This window comes from Podarcis vaucheri, assembly GCF_965113315.1.
Source record: "Podarcis vaucheri genome assembly, chromosome: 5".
Taxonomy (NCBI): domain Eukaryota; kingdom Metazoa; phylum Chordata; class Lepidosauria; order Squamata; family Lacertidae; genus Podarcis; species Podarcis vaucheri.
Genome location: NC_138763.1, coordinates 82,899,067 through 82,913,350, shown reverse-complemented (window position 1 = coordinate 82,913,350; position 14,284 = coordinate 82,899,067). Strand labels below are relative to the sequence as shown.

Here is a 14,284-nt window from a genome sequence, read left to right as displayed (position 1 = left end):
TGATCATTTGTCAGGCACCTCAGCTTTAACTATGGTTTATTAACTGTGATTAACTTCAACCATGGTTTAGTGTTACATTGGAACCAGACCATTCAGAATAAGCACTGCTCTGAAACTACCAGACGCTGTAGGTTAGCCTTCCTCAACCAGACGCCCTACAAATGTTTTGGGGGGCAGCTCCCATCAGCCTCAGCTTGGATAGCCAATAGTTGGGGATGGTGGGAGAAATATTCCAAAACACCTGGAAGACCGCAGATTGGAGAAGTCTGCCCTAGACACATTTTCAGAGCAACTCCTGTCTGTCTGTCCCAATGGCATTAGTCTGCCACCCAGATTGTGTAACTCTGGATTTATTGTCTCTGAGATGGGTTCTGCTTCTGTGCCAATAAAAAAAACCCTGCATTGCACTGCATTGAGAAATCTTCAGGTAAATTCACATTTGTTTCCTCATGCTTTTGGGTCTGTGGCTGTCAGGAGATTTTTGCAATGCTCGTTGATTTTGAAAGACCAAACTGTTCTTAAACAAAAAACTGTAATTTACCAGAAGGACCTCCTTTGAGCAATCAGTTTGCTCAGCCCCCACATTGCTCAATCAGCCGGTTATTTTAAATATAAAATGACCGCTGTGTGATGGAAACGTTATTCTCAGTGAACCTCCATCCAGAGCATCAGATATCTCAGAGTAAGTTGGGAATTGTAATCTTATGGTATTTTCGTTTTTCTGCTGTTTTGATCAGGAATTGTAGGTTTCTAATAAGCATCCTAGCTGAAATTTCCTTTCAGTAAGGAATTGCTCAGTTTTATGAATGAGGTAGAGTGCATGATTTATGTAGTATCTATTTTATTTAGTGCCCTGTGAAACAGCACCTATTATTTTTAGTTTGACTGGTCCTACATAAACGAATAGATTGAAGACGCCTTGCAAACCATGGTTTGGGTACGTACTATGCATTCAAACCAGGCTGTGCAACTATGGTTTGAAGACAGGTTGCAAACCATGATATGTTCAAGTGTTATAGATGCACTGAGCAAACCGTGGTTATGTAACTTTTCTTACCTCTCCAAACTCTCCTTCTAAGGAACCAAACTGGTCTTCCTGATGTATCCTTATACACAACCTTAGAGAGTGGGGGGTGGGGGCTCAGCCTGATATGTTAACCCCCTATTTTCATAATGTATCTGGTTAAACCAAGTTTAAGGCAGCAAACGATAATTATTGCTAACCATCGTTAAATATTATGTCTGCACTGTCATTGTTTCTGCCATGTTGGACAGATTAATACAAATAATCACAATGTGAATAGTTTTCCAGGTTTGGCTTGTACATTTTGAATTAGAAATTTGCATGCTTTGCAGACTCATCCTTTTTGTACACTGCCTGGAAGTAAGTCCATTGTGTTCAGTGGGGTTTCCTCCAAGTAAGTGTGCAGAGGATTGCCTTTTTAGTGTTGTTGACATCTCTTGATTGTTTTGATGTTGGACAGTCTTCCAATATTTAACCTTGCAAGCTGTCAGCTGTCAAATATTAATTACCCTTGGATGTGATCTATTGAATGCAGTAAGATACTATTTAATGCTGTTGAATGTTCTTAAAAATAGTGTCTGCTACAAAGGGAACATTGGCAAATACTATACACCAGTGGTATGTTCTACAGCAACAAGGTAGTACTGTAGTGAACAAACTTGAAAGACCTAGGTTCAAATCTCCACTCACTCATGAAATGCATGATATTAAGTCCAGTTGCTAATTCTCAGGCCAATTTACATATCTCTGGATTGTTGTGAAGATAAAATGTCATAAAACAAATCCCAGGCACATCATTCTGATGGAAGGTCTGGATTGCAAAAGTGGTAAAGATGGATTTGATACACTTGTGGTGGTGGTGTTTTTAAATCACAATCATTATTTTATTATTATTACCACCTGCAGCAGCAACATCCCATACTTTTAAAAAGAGCACACAGAGAGAGAGATAAAAATATGACAAAACAGCAATGTTTTGAACACGGAGATACTAAAAAGCAGAAAAGGCCTTGGAGCACATAGAGCACAACTATACAAAATTCAAGCACTATTTAATCCCATTGGCTTCAAAGGAGGGGTAAGTTTGTGCTTCGCTTGCTTCTGTTGCGATCAGTGAGGATTTAATAGTGCTTAGCTTTGGATTGATTGTGCTTAAATTATGTGAACACTAAAAGTTAGACTCTAAAGTTGACTATTAGCCCTAGACAGCACAGCTAAGCATCCAGGCCTGGCTAAAAGCATTTGTACTCATCTCTGTTAATCACTGTTATGTTATTTATACACTGCCTGTGTAACTGGGTTGCCCCAGCCACTCTGGGCAGCTCGCAACAAAATATTAAAAGCACAATAATATATCAACCATTAAAAATTTCCCTTCAGATGTCTTCTAAAAGTCAAATAGTTGTTTATCTGATGGGAAGGGCGTTCCACAGGGCGGGCACCACTACCGAGAAGCCCCTCTGCCTGGTTCCCTGTAACCTCACTTCTTGCAGTAAGGGAATCGCCAGAAGGGCCTCAGAAGTGGACCTCAGTGTCCAGGCTGGATGTTGGAGGTGGAGATGTTCCTTCAGGTCTACACTATAGTGAAGCAGCAAGTGTTTTGCAACAGGTTTGGAGAACGAATGGACATTTAGAAACCCTTTAAAACAAAACAAAAAATACTATTTGTGGAGCAGCATAATACTCTCTAGCTGTAGCTGCAGACCAAATTCAAGGTCAAGAACACAGGACAATAATCAAATGGAAACTTGGTAGGCTGCTACTGCCACCTTACGTCATCAGGGACACCAGCTCACACTCTCACTGTCTGTCTGTCTTTCTCTCTCTCTCTTTTTATATATTTCAGACAGTCTGAAAGATGCGTCTGTTTCTAGCATTCAGTGTTCTTCTTCTGGGAACATCTTTGACCAGCTCACATCCAACCCCAGACGAAGACTTGAACAAAAGTACGTTCGTATAATAAGCACGTGGATCAGACATAGCTCAGGGGTACAACACAGGCTTTCGATGCAAAAACTTTGGTTCTTGACATCTCCAATCAAAAAGGGATCTTAGGCAGTAGAGATGGCAAAGACTTCTGCCTGAGATCTAGTTCTCAAAAGCTGCTGGTGGGGTGGTTAACCTGTGTTTGGACTGTACCATCTCAGAAACAGTAGAATGGGACTCAGGTGTTGATCTACTATTTAAAAAATGAACAAATCACAGCACACAGAAGCCAGCAAATCAAGGCTGGGCCTTGCCTTATAGCTTTCTGTGTGCAAGGAATGTTTCTTTTTGGATAAGCACTCAGATGTGTGGGACCTTACCTAAAGTGGGACAATCCAGAAATAAGGTTAACTAGCACTTACTGTTCATAAGAGTTAGACCAGAGCCACTGTCAGTTAACATAGCTAATACATGAAATGGGGCAATTGTCTGGTTTTGCGTAAGCCAGATCCATATATTCTTTAGACATATGTTGAACTTAGGGGATCCAGTTGAAGAATGAAAAGTGTATATTCAGAGTTTTAAAAGTAAATGCCATACCCAAAGAGAATAGGTATAATGCATGCATAATAGCTAATGGGATTTCTTCAGATGGATAGAAATCCTTTGAAAGAAAAGATAGCAAGCCCAAGGAATATTAAATGTTCCTGGATATTTGTCTTGGAGAGTTAAGTCCCAGTGAAAGTGATACTGTTTTTCCTTTCAGGAGTACACGGTTTGGAAGAAACTGTGAACCATTTGAAAATAAAATTGGACGCACTAGACAATGCTTTCTATACAGTCCATAAAGGTAAGACAGCTGGAAGTATGTTATTTCCCTCAAACCATTCCCAGAATCCTAGATTCTTTTCAATGTGGATTTCCATTAAGTGGTCCACTTTAGAATTACACTCAGTATGTTATGTTTGCTGCTAGCTTTTAAAGATTTTTTTTTTAAGTATTTAGGATTTGGGAGTTATCACAATATTGAAATGTTGATAAAATAATTCCTGGTCTTGGCTAGTGATTTTCACACTTTGATGAGGAAACAAGTGTCCCAAGGTACAATGTCTATGCTGCGGAAACATTGTGTCCAGACGTCCCTATTTTCCAGGACAGTCCCAGATTTACAGAAGCCGTTCAGCTTTCTGATTAGATTCCAGAATGTTCCGCTTTTCCTTAGAATGTCCCTATTTCATTGGAGAAATGTTGGGAGGTATGTGTGTCTTGCCAGAGATTCTGGGTTATGCTCTCGGGTTTGAATGGGTCAGAGACTGTCAACATAGTGCCCTCCAGGATTTGATAGACTAGGGCTCCCATCAGCCCCAGCCAGCGTAGCCAATGGTCAGGAATTATGGGAGAAATTTAATAACTAAAAATAAACAGCATCTGAAGGAGACACCAATGGCAATCCCTAGACTGTGGCTCAATGCATAGCTCTTCACAAAGTGAGAATGTCCTCCCCCAGGTACCTAAAGCTCTCCTGCAGCTACAGATTGAGTGCTTAACCAATGCTTCCTCAGCAATCTTGCCTGCCATTACTGAGTTCCTGTTCATTTCCAACGTAACACAGGATTCTGTGTTTACAAATTGCTGAAAATAGACTCATAGCATATTAGAACATTGCTAGTTTAAATTTTTGAGTTTGACCAAACGGTAGGAGGCAGTGGAAGACAGGAGTGCCTGGCGTGCTCTGGTCCATGGGGTCACAAAGAGTCGGACATGACTAAACGACTAAACAACAACAACAGTTTTAATTTTTAACCTCCTACTCTTTAAATAAGGTGCATTGCCCTTTGCCTCTCCATTGCCATCCTCCACATCTGATCTCAGATCGTAAGCTCCTTGGGTCTTTCACTTAAGTTGCTCCATAGTGCATCGTGAATATTGAGGTCTATATCAACCAACTTGTAGCAGCAGAGCATTTGAAATCATTGAAATGATTGTCTCCTGTATTTCCAGCTCGCAGTTTTGGAACTGGCAGTGAAAGGTTATACACCACAAATCTTGGTGAAGGGGACTTCGAAACGCTCAGAGCCACCTGTCTCGCCGCTGGCGGTCATGTTCCTTCTCCGAAGAAGGAGGCTGAGACCAACGCTTTGCAGAGTGTGTTGAAGAGGCATGAGAAATCGGCCTATGTTACGGGCCACAATTTTGACGCATACACAAACTGGGCATATGGGGAACCAAGCAACTCTGATGGAAGTAAGAACTGTACAAAAGCTGCCAAAGATGGAAAGTGGCACTCTACATCATGCAAAGAGAAGCTCCTCACTGTTTGTGAATTTTCCTTTATCCCCTAAATTCAGAATCAGTGTGGTGTTAATTGGAAAGAGTGGTGGACAAGGAGGACCTAGGTTCAAAGTCTCACCCTCTGGGTGACTCTCAGCCTAACCTACCTTGCTGTGTTATGAGGATAACATTGGGAAGCCCCCATGTATACTTCCTTGAGCTTCTTGGAAGAAGGATGGGAAGTAAATGATTGTGATAAATAAATAAAAGGCACTGCTTGAGCTTCTCTGGTACGCTTGATATGTGTTTTGTCGGTCATGTATGAAGCTTATGCCTAGGAAAGATAAACCTACTCCATATTACCCACCCCAGTTTCTGTTAAGCCAGGCCAGCAAGGTGAACCTACCTACCTAAGTCACACATTCTGAAACAATACATGAACTAAAATGCAAACATCTTTTGAAACTCACACTTTCTCTTCCCGGTCAAAACCAGACTTCCTTAGCGTATATACTTAACAGCATTCATGTTGCATCAGTTGGTCATTTTTCCCAGAGTCATCATGCTTCAAAGTGTCATCAACCACCCATTTGTTCATTTTATATTTACCAACCACTCCTCCAAGAAAACACAATCAAAGCAGGTACAATTAAAATATATAAAGGCAACCAATTCATACTAATCAGTAGTCACATTTGCATCTTATTCTGAACATTGTCTCCAAAGGCTGTGTGTGTTGTATACAATAATTTCTTAAAGAGTGTCAAGCATGCCATTCAGGGATGCCAACTTGGATAAAATATGGGGGGGGCAGGTAAGGCCCGCCCCACATAACTGATTACATGACACACCACACACATTCCATTTGAATAGCAATGCATATCAACTTTTTTTGGGGGGGGTCTGGCCCACTCAAATATTTTATGGGGGAGTGAAGGGACCTCAGCCCCTAGAAGTTGGCTCCTATGATGCCATTTTTTGAACTGCATATCAGCTTTGGAAAACATTTGCTTCAGCTTCTTACTTACCAATTACAGCCGTACCTTGGTTGCAAAATGCCTTGGAACTCGTACATTTCGAATCCTGAACAATCAAAAACCGGAAGCGAGTGTTTTCGAAAGCCGAACATCCAGCGCAGCTTCTGATTGGCTGCAGGTTGTTCCTGCAGCCAATCAGAAGCCGCGTCTTGGTTTCGAACAGTTCCAGAAGTCAAACAGACTTCCCAAACGCATTCTGTTCGAGAACCAAGATACGAATGTATATTTCTTTCAACACGAAGACTTCCAACAAACCAGAAGAAAACCCCAAAGCACTGCTCTCCTTTCAGTTTTGTGACATGTTTGAAGGAGATATAAGCAATACGCTGTTTGCTATTTTATTAACCTTATTTGAAGTGGTATCTCCCATGGGGAAAACCTTACGGCGTGTGAAAAATCACCTACAACCATTTTCTGAATCAGAGTACAACATAGCAAGAAACACATCCTATTTCCAATTAAGATCTTTGAATAAGAGATAGTGACAGAATCCAGTAAAATGAAAAGGGAAAAAAAGTCATCCCCAGGGAATGTGTAAGTTTGTTTTCTTACACTCTCCCATATACATTATTAAAGTTTTCAATCCATTGCCTCTGTGACTGCCAGGAGGCTCTTTGTTTGCTTGTCAGCTCAAGCAAGTATTGAACGAGTCTTGATTTATTCATAGCAAAAATAAAGATTTACAAAACACTCCGTTTTACTGTCAAACTGCAATGTTCAGCAAATAGCTGGGAAGCACAGCTCAAAACTCCATGGGACAATGAAAAATATTTTAAAGACCATCATTTCTTTGGGGTAATGATTTGAAGGAGCAGAAGTGAAGGGGTTTAGGAATGTGATTTAGCATTTGTTAGAGTTTCAACCGGGGCTTTGTTTTTCTTCAGCTGGCGCCATTGCCATTCTAAGAGAATGAGAGTGGTTCTCCTGGTGAGTTCCGTGAAAAATAGCACTGGTTTCAACCAAAACAAAAATCAGGTCTGGGGTGGATTGAAGTGTCTTGTGGTTCATTCTGGCATCGAGAAGAGGTTTCTGAGAAGGCATGCGGCTAACCCCACTTGCTAAATGCTGCTGCATGTACCAGTCACACCTCCGGATGATGTGCAAGCAGCATCAGGTTGACGGGGACCTGTGCATGTACAGCCCCTTCCTTCCATGGCGATTGGAAGACTGGTCAATAATAATAATAATAATAAATTAAAAATTATTTATTTATACCCCACCCATCTTGACATCCTACAGCGAGAGCTGTACATGCACCCACTATTACAGTGGTACCTTGGGTTACAGACACTTCAGGTTACAGACTCCGCTAACCCAGAAATAGTACCTTGGGTTAAGAACTTTGCTTCAGGTTAAGAACAGAAATTGTGTGGCAGTGGGAGGCCCCATTAGCTAAAGTGGTACCTCAGGTTAAGAACAGTTTCTGGTTAAGAACAGAGCTCCAGAACGAATTAAGTTCTTAACCCGAGATACCACTGTAATTTGCTATTTGCTTACTTACTGGATTTCTTACCCGTCCTTATCATCATAGCATTTTCTCCCCCCCCTTTTGTTTTCGTTTTGTTTTTTAGGAGTCTGGTCCCCCTCAATGTTCAGAGGCCATTCAGTTCCGCCCCGGCTCTTCACAATGTTGCACGCGCAACGTCGGAACATCATGTGACATTGCACATGCGATACCAGGGTGTTGAGCTGGGCACCCTCAATCACCCTAAGCAGCTGTCACCTCTGCTTACTGTAATGGCCCATGGTGGGTTACAACAATCAAATATACAATTATAAAACAAATGAAAAGGTCACAACCATAAAACCAGAAAAGTGTAAAAAAATAAAATAAAAACAGTGGAAAATAGCTGCAACGCAGAAAGGCTAGTTGGAAGAGGAAAATCTTCATGAAGTATATATCCATGTAGGAAGGTCCCCTTCAGTGTTACAGAAAGTGTTCATTGGCAGAGGGAGGGAGGGCTACCTGAACGCCACCCGCGTTACCTAATTGTACACATCTACAGGGGACGCGGGTGGCGCTGTAGTCTAAACCACAGAGCCCACGGCTTGCTGATCAGAAGGTCAGCGGTTCGAAACCCCATGCCAACCTAGCAGTTCAAAAGCACACCAAAAAGTGCAAGTAGATAAATAGGTACCACTCCGGCGGGAAGGTAAACGGCATTTCCGTGCGCTGCTCTGGTTCACCAGAAGCAGCTTAGTCATGCTGGCCACATGACCCGGAAGCTGTACACCGGCTCCCTTGGCCAATAAAGCAAGATGAGTGCCGCAACCTCAGAGTCGCCCACGACTGGACCTAATGCTCAGGGATCCCTTTACCTTTACACATCTACAGACACACACTGCTCTGTTCCTGCTGCTGGGTGGCCTGACTATGTTACCCTTATGCCACTCATGTTATGAAGGTGCTGTCAATTGAACCTGAGGTGAAAGAAACAGAATAGACCCTCCTTTCTCTCACACACAGTGGTGTAGCGTGGGGGGTGCAAGGGGGGCCGGCCGCACCGGGCGCAACATCTGGGGGGGGTGCGCTCACTGCCTCCGGAGTCGCCGAAGAGCCTCGGGCGCAGGCTGTAGCAGAGCCCCATGTCTCGTGGAACCGACGAGCTGTGCGCGCGCCCGGGCTGAAGGCGTCCGGCAGGCAGCGGCTCTCAGCGCTCGTCACAGTCCCCGCAGGTCAGGGCCGCGGAGGACGCGCCAAGCAGCCCCTCCTCACAGCCCCGCCTCCGCCGCTGCTGCTGCAGCTGCTGGGCCATGTTGCATTTTCCTCGCCTCTCTGCCCCCCTCCTCCTCCGGGCAAGCGGCGTCGTTTGGGCGGCAGCGCCAGCGGCAACTCGCCTCAGATTGGCAGGTTAGGGGTTGGGGGGCGCAAATTACTTGCCTTGCCCCTGGTGCTGACAACTCACGCTACGCCGCTGCTCACACACACACTTTTTGCATTTGGGAAGCTCCCCCATAATGGTACAATGGGATCTCCAGTTTGGTTGGGGTTCTCTGATTTAATTCACATGCAGGTAAATTGAGCCGTGCTTTTCTCCAAACACTAAATCTCGCAAAGGTATTAATTTCCTCAGAGAAGAACTGCTCTGTTCTCTCAGGAACATTGTGTCACTGCCAGCTGTAGAGAGGCAGACTGTGCCTCCACCAATAGCAAAGGTTGGTATGTGGGGGGGGGGAATGCTCCCCCTACGAAGGTCTGTGTTAGGATTTATTTATTTTTAATTTGTCATTTCTCCTGCCTATGCATTGAGACAATCATAACATGCTTTATATAAGACATTGCATGTGTTTAAGGCACTTTGGGCAGATCCTATGTAGTTGAGGGCAGGCTGAGATGAATGAAGATTGTCAGGAAGGCAAAGGCAATCTGCTGCATGGCAGGGTCATCTCCGAATAGCAAGCAAGGTGGATCCCAGTGGGTTTTTTTAAATACAAGGAGGCTTCCTTGGCTGGTCTCCCTACAGTTCCTCCTTTAGGTAGACCCAGGTGATAACCAGGGCCAGCCTATTACTATGAAGCATGCAGAAACTGCCTTAGGGGGCAGATATTGCCAGCGGGGTGTGGGCAATGACCTGCAGCCTCCCAGTCATGTCCCCCTATTATATAGGGCAGAGTTCTGTGTCCAGCGTTGCCAGTCCTATACCCCCTAAACTAGACTGCTGCCCTCAAGTGCCATGAAGAATTCCCCCATTGCCAGCGTTGGAAAAAGAAGAAAAAACCCAACAGAAATTCCAGTTGGTTTCTGGGAGAGGCTATTTTGTTCTTTGCCTCGGGTAGCACAACATCTTAGGCTGGCCTTGCTGAAGGCACATAGGATGGATCCACCTGACATCCTATCACGGGTTCAAGACACATTATGGGTTCACAAGCTTTTGGCTTGGAATCAACTTGATCCCCTCCCCCTCTTTCCTTTTCCTTTTCCTTTTCCCTTTCTCCTTCTGTGATGGAACTCCTATTTGGGGACTTCCCTGGCTTTTTTCTGGCCCACGTAGGACCAGTCTGGATAGTTGGCCTTGGTGAAGATTTGACGTTTTCATCCCCAAAAAGTTTTTGATTTGAGTTTCTACTGAAATGAGGCTGCATTTTAATGTTGTACTTTAATCTTGTTGTTAAGTTGTATCTTAATCAATTGTTTTTATACCTGGTGTTAGCTGCCCTGAGCATGGTCTTGGCTGCGGAGGGTAGGGTATAAATAAAACATTAATAATAATAATGTACAAGTGGGAAATGTTATTGAGTCAGAATTTGTACCAGAAGTGCAAGGGAGGGAGGGAGGGAGGGAGGGAGGGAGGGAGGGAGGGAGGGAGAAATGTTAGCTGCATCCTCCCCCACTCATTTGTGCTTGCCTGAAAGTACCCACCATAACAGTCCAGGGAACTATGGGAAATTTAAAATGGTGGCTCACATGCCTGGCCTCCCAACATGCCATACTCTCAGTGACAGTGAGTTCTGCTTTTGTATGGCGGTCTTAGCAGCTGCCTGTGGATGCCGACAGCTGGCGCCAGTGCTGGCAAGGCCCTTCCTCATACGACGACCGGACTTCCCCCACCCTGCAAAGCTATTAATATCAGTGGGGGAAGAGGAGATTGAAAATTTCTAGACAAATAACAAGGATAATCCTTACTGCACAGCAGTTGTTTTGAACTGGTGAAGCCCATTAAACTCTGTTGACACAGTGTTGGGGAAAGACTCAAGTAAACAAGGAAGGCATGAAACCATGTAATTATAAAATACTTATCTCCTTATTTCCTTACTTCCATTGCCTGCCCCCCTGCTCAGATGCACACACCAGTTGCCATTCTTCATCACATTATATCTATAATAGCAGTCTAATTCTGCAACTGGATCAGGAGGGGCGGAATGCTTGTGCCTATATAACAACGCCCTCTCTGGCTTTGCCCACATGGATTTATTTGCAGAAACGATTCCTTTATCTTGGAGAGTTCCTCCAGTTTCAGACTGTTTTCCTTTGAACTTGTTCCATATGCCAAGAACGACTTTTAAATTAAAACATCATCACAGCAGGTCATTGTCAGCCAGAGATATAGGACATGTGGAAGACAAAGAGTACCTTATTGGCAAAAGTGGTATTAGTGGTAAAACCATTTCCTGGATTACTGGTAGGTTTAATAGTTATGTGAGCTCATAGTGCACCCAATAATGGAATGTCATTCATCCCTTTTAGATGCTGGCCCTACTCAAACCTTACCTGAGATTTTCCCTGACTAGGGCTCAAACGAACCAAACCTTACTTGCCCACAAAAGTTCAGACTAGTCTGCTTGCCTAGACATAACATGCAATTGAAATTTATGCCTCAACAGCTCAACATGGAGAAGAGGAAAGAATTGGACAAGAGGCCTTTAGTGTACGGACAGTGGCGTCTCCCCTTTGGAATTCCCTCCCAGGATGTATTAGACTGGTGCTGTTCCTGTTGGGAGATTTAGGATAGAAAAAAGAAAGTACTTTTCCCCACAGTGCATAGTCAAACTATGGAACATGCTACCCCAAGCAGCAGTGACGGCCACATACTTGGATGGCTTCAAAAGACAAATTTATGGAGAGGATGGTTATCAATAGAGAGTAGCTATAATGGTTGTGGCTCTGCCTCCATGGTTGCTGGAAACCAAGGGAGGGGAGATTGCTGTTGTGTTCATCTTCTACTCCCTGGCTTCCCACAGGCATCTGGTTGGCCACTGTGGGAACAGGATACTGGACTAGATAGGCCATTGGCAATGCAATGTCCATTCTCTCTCTTACACACACACACAAATTCTCATTCAAAATGCTGGCATTACTTTCTAAAGTGTTTGCAATATTTTGTTGGAAGCTGTGCAGAGTAGCTGGGGCACTTTGGTGCTGCTGAATCAAACCAAAGGCTCCATCTAGCTGTCTGTTCCCACAGTGGCCAATCCGATAGCTCCAGGAAGCGCTCAATCAGGACATGAATTCACTTTTATTTCATGTAGTCATAGAACTGTAGAGTTGGAAGGGACACTGAGGGTTATCTTGTCCAGCCCCCTGTAATGTAGAAATATGCAACCGTCCCATATGGGGATTGAGCCTGCGACCATGGCCTTATCAGCACCGTGCTCTAACCAACTGAGCTATCCAAGCTCAACCACTCAGCCCCATCCCATTCATGATTCCCAGCAACTGCTATGCAGAGGCATACTAGTAGCCATTGATAACCTTCATGACTATTTCTAACCCCCTTTTAAAGCTATCCATGTTAGGGGCCATCACCACATCTCGTGGTAGCAAATGCCATGATTTAAGTATGGAATCACAGGCAGGAAATTACAGGGTGGTCCTGGGGCTCTGAGAAGCACTATTGTGACTGTTGAAATGAGCAGTTAAGGAGGTTCCATTTACTCTGCTGAAACGTTTTCGCAAGAGACAGAAATGTGCTGAAAAAGTACTATACAGAGTACTAAGCTATGGATTTTGCAAACAATGCATAAGCACATGCCAGGTACTTAATATACTGCTGTTTCAGAAAGCACCATTTTAACCACTGATTTTTAAAGCTGGAGACTCAGAGCTCAGGGAGAGGAGGGGTCAGAAAGCTTATGGAAATGGGTCAGCTTTAGAATGCCTGGTGAAATACTGTTGTTGAATAAAATCTTTGTGTGAAAAAACCGTGTGTGCTTCTCTCTCTCAAAGGGGCGTTGGCAGGATTACCCATGGGTGATTATAACATATTTGGAGTTCCTTAAGCACTCCCCAAAGAACATGATGTTGCACAACAATTTGGTAAGGTGGAGCTGGTTATTCAGCTATGCCATGCTTTTTACGGGGAGGAGTTGGGAGTGAGCCAAAATCTTGCACAACTGGATGCGAGAGAAACAGCTTTTTAAAAAGTCGTTCATGGCAATCGCATGTTACATAAAGTGCCAATTTGCATGTCTGAATGAGGTATCATAGATCAAACACCACAGAAAAGGTCACTCTTCCATGTGCATAATGGCGAGGAGGAGTCATAGCACAAGAGTGATGTAGATGCTATTCACAGATAAGTACGGTAGCTACCCCTGGTACCATACATAGTTAGAAATGCTTTCCCCAAGATATCCCCAAAAGTTGTTGGATCACACATTCCACCATCCTTGACTATTAGCTGAGTTGGCTGGGTATGATGGGAATTGTAATCTGAGAACATTTGGGGACCCAAGATTGGGGAAGGTGAGTTAGACAATTTCTAGTACGGTGGTACCTCAGGTTACAGACAATTCAGGTTACAGACTCCGCTAACCCAGAAATAGTACCTCAGGTTAAGAACTTTGCTTCAGGATGAGAACAGAAATCGTGCAGCAGCGGCACGGCGGCAGTGGGAGGCCCCATTAGCTAAAGTGGTACCTCAGGTTAAGAACAGTTTCAGGTTAAGAATGGACCTCCAGAACAAATTAAGTTCTTAACCAGAGGTACCACTGTAGTAGAGCTGAAGTAAACTCTGCTTGAGACCTGGATCAGCTATTGCCATTGAGAGTAGACAGTACAGCATAAAACAGATGGATGGTCAGGTTTAGAATAAGGCCACTTTACATCTTAGAGCACTTATTGATGGGCAGGCTAACATGTGGCCTGACTCCAATGAGCAATGTTATGTATGAGACCATCTATGATGGTCCATTCACATGAGGAGAGCACTATTGCATTCAAGCCTCATTTCTGGGCCCCCCATGAGCATCTGGGGTTGCCAAACTAGATAGCCACATAGTCTAAGATGGGTAGTCAACGTGGTGCCCTCTAGATGCTTTACACTCCTTCACCCATCATACCTGGCTATTGGCCATGCTGACTGAGGCTGATGGGAGCTGCAGTCCACAACAGGCTACCTATGCTCTGAGAGCATGAGGATATATAAAACTTGCTGGATCAGACCAATGTCCTCTCTAGCCTAGCATCCTGCTTCCCAAAGGAGCCAGCCAACCAGACTCTAGGAGCAGGACATGACACTTGTTCTTTTCTGATGCTGCAGTCATCAAAGCTTGAACATGCTTGAACCAGTTCCAAGTTTTCATATCA

At 44.0% G+C, this 14,284-nt stretch overlaps 1 protein-coding gene across 1 annotated transcript; it reads left to right on the top strand.

The window, feature by feature from the left end:
* The first annotated feature begins 538 nt into the window (after positions 1–538).
* On the top strand, positions 539–5,507 carry LOC309533689 (phospholipase A2 inhibitor alpha-like protein). The gene is made up of 4 exons (XM_082225212.1): positions 539–682; positions 2,871–2,970; positions 3,717–3,800; positions 4,952–5,507. Exons 2-4 carry the CDS (start codon positions 2,883–2,885, stop codon positions 5,290–5,292), a joined length of 513 nt encoding a protein of 170 aa, XP_082081338.1. The 5' UTR covers positions 539–682; positions 2,871–2,882; the 3' UTR covers positions 5,293–5,507.
* Positions 5,508–14,284: the final 8,777 nt, after the last annotated feature.

Bases quoted from the DNA above. Each gene is read 5' to 3' on its own strand.
- LOC309533689 (XM_082225212.1), top strand. From the start codon at position 2,883: ATGCGTCTGTTTCTAGCATTCAGTGTTCTTCTTCTGGGAACATCTTTG. The intron at 2,971-3,716 runs GTACGTTCGTAT...TTTTCCTTTCAG, and splicing joins AGACGAAGACTTGAACAAAA to GAGTACACGGTTTGGAAGAA. The intron at 3,801-4,951 runs GTAAGACAGCTG...CTGTATTTCCAG, and splicing joins TTTCTATACAGTCCATAAAG to CTCGCAGTTTTGGAACTGGC.